The 8,321-nt window shown below is 35.9% G+C and overlaps 1 protein-coding gene across 1 annotated transcript; it reads left to right on the top strand.

Moving 5' to 3' along the window:
* Positions 1–2,192: 2,192 nt before the first annotated feature.
* LOC137728776 (transcription factor MTB3-like) lies at positions 2,193–4,360 on the top strand. Its single transcript, XM_068467535.1, has 2 exons — positions 2,193–2,387; positions 2,508–4,360. The coding sequence occupies exon 2, from the start codon at positions 2,692–2,694 to the stop codon at positions 4,198–4,200; it is 1,509 nt and encodes a 502-aa protein (XP_068323636.1). The 5' UTR covers positions 2,193–2,387; positions 2,508–2,691; the 3' UTR covers positions 4,201–4,360.
* The last annotated feature ends 3,961 nt before the right edge of the window (positions 4,361–8,321 follow it).

Raw genomic sequence — 8,321 nt, 5'->3', positions numbered from 1 at the left:
CAATCCGTGCAAGCCTAGGCGGGGAGGCGGCAACGGTGGTTGCAACTGATTATAATCAACGAGTAAAGCTCATCATAGATCATCTCAAGCACCTGCTCTAAGAAAATCACAAGAAAGCAATGTAACTATATATATATAAATATATAATATATATATTATATATTTATATATATATAATATATATATATATATATATATATATAGAGAAAGCCTTTAAAGGGATGAATCTCCATTTAAAAAAAAAAAAAATGGGGATTAGTTGTGGGATCCACATCACATCGAATTTTAACGATCCGAATCGTCTATTTTTCAAGTTGTACCTCATTGATCATCCTTGCAAAATATTAGTCAAATTGTAAATATTTAAGACATCTAATTGGATTTAAAGAAATAAACGAATACTTTGTTATATAGGAAACAATAAAATTTGATCTTGATAATTAAATAAACAAATGATTTCGAATTGAATTTTTGCAAGGATAATCTATGAATTGAAACTTACAAAATAGGCGGTTCGAATGTTGAAATTTGATGTGAAGTGAACCCCATACCTAATCTCTACTTCTTTTTTCAAAAAATAAGGATCTCTCTGCATAAGGGCATATATATATATATATAGTTGTAAGCAGACAGACGTGGTTCATGCACAGGTTTATCATTTATATATTTTTATTCTTGGCCGTGTATGTATATTTTGGTAGTATGCATATATTTTATTGGATTTCGAGTCTCTACATTTATATTTTGTGCATTTACAAAAGTTCTTCAGTGTGAACTAGTACATCACGTATTATTATACAAATGATGAGATATGTGTGTTAAAAAATTAGTAACTTAAAAGATAAAATCTCCTACCACTTATATAATAACACATGATATACCATCCATATTTCGATCAAAATGAAAAATTTATCCTGCATTTACTCATTTCGCTACTTCTTAACTATTATAATAATTTAACGATTTAAGATCTGCAATTAAATTTTACATTTAAAAGAAAATGAATTCCCAAACTGACAGTTAACTGTTGTCGTCAGTTTTTTTTTTTTTTTTTTTTTGAAGCCAAGAAACATATCATAAATAAGCCTACAGAGAGGCAACCATAATAACAATACCAAGCAGTGTCAGGGGATAACCACAGCGACCCCTCCACCAAGTAGAGGCGTCATCCCCAGCACCACTATAACCCCATTAATGAGGGCACGGTAATCCGTCATTGTTCAATACATAGACCAACGAAGATGGGGGCCTAACGACCCAAACAACATCACTCATCTCCGAAAAACCAATCGATGCAATCTTGTGAGCCACGCCATTAGCAGACCGTGGCACCCAAGACCATCGGCAATCAGTGAAATCCCCCCCAACTGTTTAACCCGAGCCAACACCGGGTATGCCTCCCAACACCCCATAGACAGAGAGATAGAAAGACATTTAATCGCATCCAAGGAGTCTGATTCCAGAATTACATACCTTACACCCAACTCTGCACCAAGCATGCATCCGTGCAACAACGCAGAAGCTTCCGCTGCTGCGTGCCTTCTCTTTCCGTTTGCCTTCTTTCACCCATCAGATCTTCCTTACTTGTGACGTCAAACTTAAGTTTTTCACCCTGGAGAGACATATTTACAGAGACATATTTATGTATTCTTTTATGTTTAACTTGTACTTTATTTCCGATGGATGGTGAAGTTCATGGAGTAGGATTTTCTTCTCTATTTTTTTTCTTTTTTTTTTCTCTCTTCCTATTTGAACTGTCACGGTTAAGTTACATTAACATTTTATATTAATTTTTTATAGCAAGAGAAATGCAAAATAAGATAATGTGAGATGATGAGATGAAAAGGGATGGAAAAAGAAGAAGAGAGAATTTTAGTCCGAATTTCATACCCATTTTGTTTTGCATTTTTTATCCTTTAATTATCTTTGCTTTACTCAATACAAAGACAGAAACTCTGAGTAAATAAATAAATACAAAGACTAAAAAAAAAAAAAAAAAAAATGGAAAAACTTCATCAATCATCACCAACTTTTTAACGGGTCCTACACTATAGTTTGTCGATGGGCTTGGAGGCTATTTGGGTTCCAGTTATTTGGGTCGGCCCATTGGGTGTACAAGGCCCATTATCCTTACCTCCGTCACGTTTCCGTTTGCTGAGCTTGCTAGGTTTCCGTTTCTGTAATTGCCATGACTTTGTATCAAACCTTTATCTGTTCGCATTGGAGGCTTATGAATGAATATTCAAGTTTCATCAAGTCTCTGCCTGGATTTTGGACTTTTTGGTGAGCCGATTTTGTGCTTCCTAAACCTCCATCAGCTTTAATTAAGCAGTAAATTCATGGTCTTTGTGTATGAATATGAAGTATCCTCAGGATCTGCCAATTGGGTAAGTCTATATTTCTCAACTTGTTCGAGTTTCATCGTTGTTTTTGTGGTTTAAAAACATTTTTAGGAAGTGGGTAGTTTTAGTTGGACATATTTTATCAAAGATGTTATATTTGTGTAGACATGATTCCCTGAGATGTGTTCAAAGTTTGGAACTTTAATTGTGATCCGGTCGTCAAGTTTTGCGAAAAGATTGCGAATTTCTGTAGTGGGAGTAAGAAATTTGAGAGCTGTATCGTGAATTTCTCTAGTTTTAGCAGTTTTGTGTTGTTTGAGATAGTTGTGGAAGGGGAAGAGAGGTTAAGATGGGTGAGAAATTTTGGGTGAATGAAGAAGACAAGGTCATGGTTGAGTCGGTACTAGGTACCGAAGCGTGCCGGTTCTTGATCTCACTGGCTTCCGAAAATGTTTTGTCAGATTTGATTAGGCCGTCGGGTAAATTGGGTGTGCAGCAGGGGCTGTGTCAGCTTGTCAACGGGTCGAATTGGAATTATGCCATTTTCTGGCAGGCTGTTGGCTCGAAATCTGGTGGATCTGCCTTGTGTTGGGGTGATGGGCATTGCAGGGATACCAAGGATGGTGGAGCTGGGAACGCGAATTCTAGTCGGGATAGTAGTTTGGAGGCAGTACAGAATAAAGAAGAGGTGAAGAAGCGGGTGGTTCAGAAGCTCCATGCATGTTTTGGTGGTTTGAATGCGGATACTTATGCAAGGAGGTTGGATGGTGTGTCAGATGTGGAGATGTTTTATCTCACTTCAATGTGTTATGCATTTCAACTTGATTCGATTTCACACTGTGGTCCTGCAGAGGCGTATAACTCCAGAAAATCAATTTGGGTTTCAGATGTAGGTAGTTGTTTACATCATTACCAGTCGAGATCATTTTTAGCAAGATTGGCTGGGTTTCAGACTGTGGTGTTTGTACCAATGAAATCAGGAGTTGTGGAACTTGGTTCGGTCAAATCAACTCTGGAAGAACAAAGTTATGTGGATATGGTTAGAAGTGCGTTTGGGGAATCTAGTCCTATTCAGCCAAAGGCATTTCCAATGATATTTGGACGTGAACTAAGTCTCGGGGGTCCAAAATCACAATCCGTTAACATTTCCTTTACCCCGAAAATAGAAGAAGATTTTGCATTTCCTCCAGAGTCGTTGGAATTACAATCAGTAGGTACTTCAAATGGATTTCCAAGTGAGGGTGGTGAAGTAAAACTGTTTCCTCAAATGAACCAGATGATGGTTGACGGATTCAATACCCAGACAAGGGTTTCAAGTTCGGAGCTGCTTAAGGATGAGTCATCGACACAAGTGGATGAGCAAAAACCCAGAAAGAGAGGGAGAAAGCCTTCCAATGGGAGAGAAGAACCATTGAATCACGTGGAAGCAGAGCGGCAGAGGCGCGAGAAGCTTAACCAGAGGTTCTATGCACTAAGAGCTGTTGTTCCTAACATATCGAAGATGGATAAAGCCTCTCTTCTTGGTGATGCCATTACCCATATCACCGATCTCCAGATGAAGATCAGAATCATTGAAACTGAAAAGCAGATGGTTAACAACAAGGGAAAGCAGTTGCCGGTTCCAGAGATTGATTTTCAGGAACGCCACGAGGATGCAGTTGTCAGGATGAACTTCCCATTGGATTCTCACCCGGTTTCTGATGTCATCCGAACACTAAGGGAACATAAAATTGTACCTCAAGAGTCTAATGTTTCCATAACAGACAACGATAAGGTTATTCATACATTCTCCATTCAAACTCAAGGTGGTGGTGCTGAGAAGTTAAAGGAGAAGCTGGTGGCCTTTCTTTCAAAATGATCCGACAGTAAAGTTGCTCTTGTAAGTTATTACTTGTATCTGTATGCATCTGCCTGATAAAAACATGGGTTTTCTTATCGACTAACTGATTATGTCGCATTAATGATTTGTTATATAACTTCAGATTCTAGTTATTGAATGAAGTTGTTTCGTTAATATATGCAAAGGATCTCATGTTAATTTTAAACATGTTCGGAAGATCCACTGGACCTATGTTATGAGTTTATCTCACTACTCGGCTTTCTTTGGAAGGCTTCTGAGTTGTTGTTTTACAGTTTGTGCATGCATGTTTAGATGAATTGGCCACTAGGCAGCTCTCTATTAAGGGGAGATTCGTACGCGTGACTTAGTCCCGTGATCCTAAGTTTTTCTCTCGTCATCCGATTTGCTATTCAAACTCCAGTTTTTAAACGGAGTTGAGTTTGACCGATAAATATGTACTCTTTGTTATTGGGGAGGCCGGGAACCTTTGGTCATGGCTTCTCTGCAAGTCAAGACTCATAAAGGACTCGATCAAAATCAAGAAAAAGGGAATTTGTTTTCGGTCTATTAAAACCAGCTCATGTGCGACACACATTCGCCAACTGTGTTAAAAATATTGTTGAATTTGACTCTTTGCATTATGCTTTCCTCAGGGCTTGCATCAACCATAAAAAAATTTACTTTTTAACTCTTCTGTTCTATATGCCTTGTAACTCAAGGCGGATTCTTGCACGTCACGACTGTTATATGATATGTTCCTGTCTAAGTATAATACTCAACACATTTCACGTCTTTCTCGTAGACTACTATGAACCTTAAACAATTGCTTTGCACTCAAAGTACACAGTATGTAACCCTGTTTGGTGTCCAAGTTAGCGTGTATTGATTCATTCCAAATGGACTGCCGTGCCATGGTTGAACCTTCAAACCATTAAGCCCAAGTCAGTTAGCTCAGAATAAATATCACAGCTTAGACACTAGTCAAGGGCATGAGATTTGAAATTTATAGAAAGCTTTGTATAAACAGCTCTCCACCTCCCCCACACTTCACCTCAGAGTCCATTTCCTTATTTTTCACAAACTTCTGTGAAAACTCATTTTTACTTTCCAAAACAATTTTCCCGATAATCCGTCTGTAAAACGTTACCAGACGAACCCTAAATGAGGTTCTCTTATAGGACTTTGTTCTCAACTCTTGTGTTGTTCTTGTCCTGTTTTCTTGTCTACAACTTGGAGAAACGAGGCAATTGAAATCAGTGATGTCATTTGAAGATTTCGATACTATTAACAGAAAAAGTCTTGATGGTGATTCAAACTCTTGAAGATTTCGATTTCAACGTTTCTTTAGGAATCGAATTAACTATTTTCTACCACATGATATCATAGCATATTTCTAATTTAAAAATAGAAAAATATAAATGTAAATCTTTCTCCGTTCCCATATTTTCTCTCTTAATCCCTCTCTTTTTGACATTTCTCGCTAGTTTCTCCCTTCCATATAATTTTTCAGAAAAATAACAAAGCAAAAAACCTGCTTCATACATAGTGTGTGGGCTTAAGCTAGTGTGCGTATTCATGTATATGTGTATTGTTGATGTACAAAATCGGCTAGACTTTAGAACAACGTAAATTGTCAAGTTTGTGACATTCGCAAGGTTGCTCTAATCACCTGATAAGGGTAATATAGGAACAGTTAGTGATTGGGAAGCAAACACAAGATGTACGAGTTCATCCTAAGTTGGGCTACGTCCATAGAGTAGAGGAATTCTCATTAATAGTGAAGAGTTTACATTATACATAGGTTTAAGCATAATCATCATTAGTAAGTTCTAACGACAAATTTAAGTACAATAATGGCATTAGGGATTAATTGTAGAATAATGGTCTCCTTTTATAGTTGAGGAGAGTCATACGCTTTCATCCGCAGTCGATATGAGATTTTAGGAGCTTTATTCTAATGTTGAAACATGTTATGTTGTGATTGGCTTCCTGGTTGAAAAAAAATTCTTGTACTTCAGCAAAGGTGCCTCAACACAAAGATCGTTGATCACATAGTACTTTGCTTTGAAGTAGACATGAAGATTAGGGAGATTCCTACTTTCTCTTCCTGCTCCTATATGTTTATTATATTTACCTGATTTAAATAAACAGAGGGAGAGATTTGAACAGTGTGAAAAAGTGATAGATGTTTCTTCTTCCCTTCAAAGAAGAAAATCACAAACGTTTAGAAAAGTGATTGAAAGAAAGCTCATCATAATCCTGATTAAAATTAGAAAACCAAGGAAAATGAGAAGGTAGAAAAAGCGATTAGGCAATTGAAAGAAAAGCTCACCATAATCCCGATTAGAATTAGAAAACCAAGGAAAAATGAGAAGGTTTTTACCCATCCCAAGTACCGCTTTCCTTGAATTTGAAGGAAAAAAAAAAGAGGGTTATGTTAGGGAGATCAAATTTTTTAAATTAAATTTGCAAACTAAATGATGTGATTGTAGATGAATGAATTATTAATTAAGTGTCGATTAATGTATTTGTTTCTTATTAGTGACATATAATTTAATTTGTAATTTGATTTCAAAAATTTAGTTTTCCTAACATTATCCAAAAATGAACCATTAATCATTGGCCTCGTCGGCAACTTATGTAAAAAAACCTATCTATATATAAAATGAGAAGGGCAGTGAACAGTGGCAATACACAGATTTAAAAAACCATACTCACAGAGATCTTTCGGAAGCCATGCAAAGTAATCCTGTGGAAGATCAAAGCTGTTCGGTAAAGAAAATAACAAAAATTGAAAAAAATCAAAACTTTAAATTACAACTAAATTAAGCAATGTCAATAATTAAAGGTTCAAAATTTGACCTAAATGATCAAAGTTCAAAATGAATATGGGTGCTTACGGCTAATTGTCATAATGAAAGATATAAATTTGGACCATTGGGTTGCATGTAAATTCATTTCCACAGAGTTTATAAAATACGACAGTTTATAGCATTAGTTGAATAACATGATTGAAAGATTTAAAACTGATACATTCAATTTTTATGTCTAAAACATACAAATACAACCACGAATTGACCCACAGTCTTTGCTATGTAACATACAAATACAACCTCTATCTTGAAAATTCAATAAAGAAAAGAGAATTCGGAAACCAAGCCCATCAATCAATTCATAAAATCCAAGGAAAACTAATGAAAATGACTTGAAAACTTTAAGTTTTAATGATAAGGATAAAATAAAGAAGTAAAGTGAATAGTAACATGTTTGACTTTTTAGTGTAAAAATATGGTTTTTCGTTACAGTGAATAGTAACGTGAGCTTTTCGTTAAAACTCTCTAAAATCAATTGCTAATCACAAAATTACCCGCCCAGTTCGGCAGTAAAACTCACCAGGAACCCATACTTTTCTGCGTTTAAATTTTTCTTTGAATTTTGGGTTGGCGTTGTTCTCTTCGTCAATAAACTACGGGCTTGATCAAGATCCGTAAAACTCCCACTTCAATTTTACAAAAGCTGCACAGAGAAACAAAGAGTAAATTGAAGATATGGTCCTTAATTTTAACTCAATTGGAGCAATGGTTTCTCAACTAAAAATTCATTATTATTGGTCCCTCAACTCCTCAAAACGTGCAGCTACGGTCCCTCAACTAAAAATTCATTACCATTGGTCCCTCAACTTTAATTCAACTGGAGAAATAATCCCTTAACATTAACCCAATTGTAGCAATGATCATTCCAACATAACTCGTTTTGACAAAATTTTTGACGTAGTTAACAAAAATGACCATAATTACACACTTTGATGAATTAAGGGACCCTTATTATATAAATGGTTATCCCAACTTAACTTATTTTGACAAAATTTTGATGAAATTAATAAAAAGAATTATAGCTACACATTTTGATAAGTTGAGGGACTAATGATAATGAATTTTTAGTTGAGGGACCATTGCTTCAATTTGATTAAAGTTGAAAGACCATTGCTACAATTTACTCAAACAAAAAACTACAAAACGAAGTCTCACAAAGGGGCACAACGACAACAAAGTTGCAACAAAGGTGATACAGAACACTCCCTCTTTGATGAGTCAAAGAAGAACCTCTGCTTTTGCGATAACCCTATCGCACAACAACGA

This window comes from Pyrus communis, chromosome 3, assembly GCF_963583255.1.
Source record: "Pyrus communis chromosome 3, drPyrComm1.1, whole genome shotgun sequence".
Classification (NCBI taxonomy): Eukaryota; Viridiplantae; Streptophyta; class Magnoliopsida; order Rosales; family Rosaceae; genus Pyrus; species Pyrus communis.
Note: the sequence above shows the minus strand (reverse complement) of the source record. Positions and strands in the feature narration are given on the sequence as shown.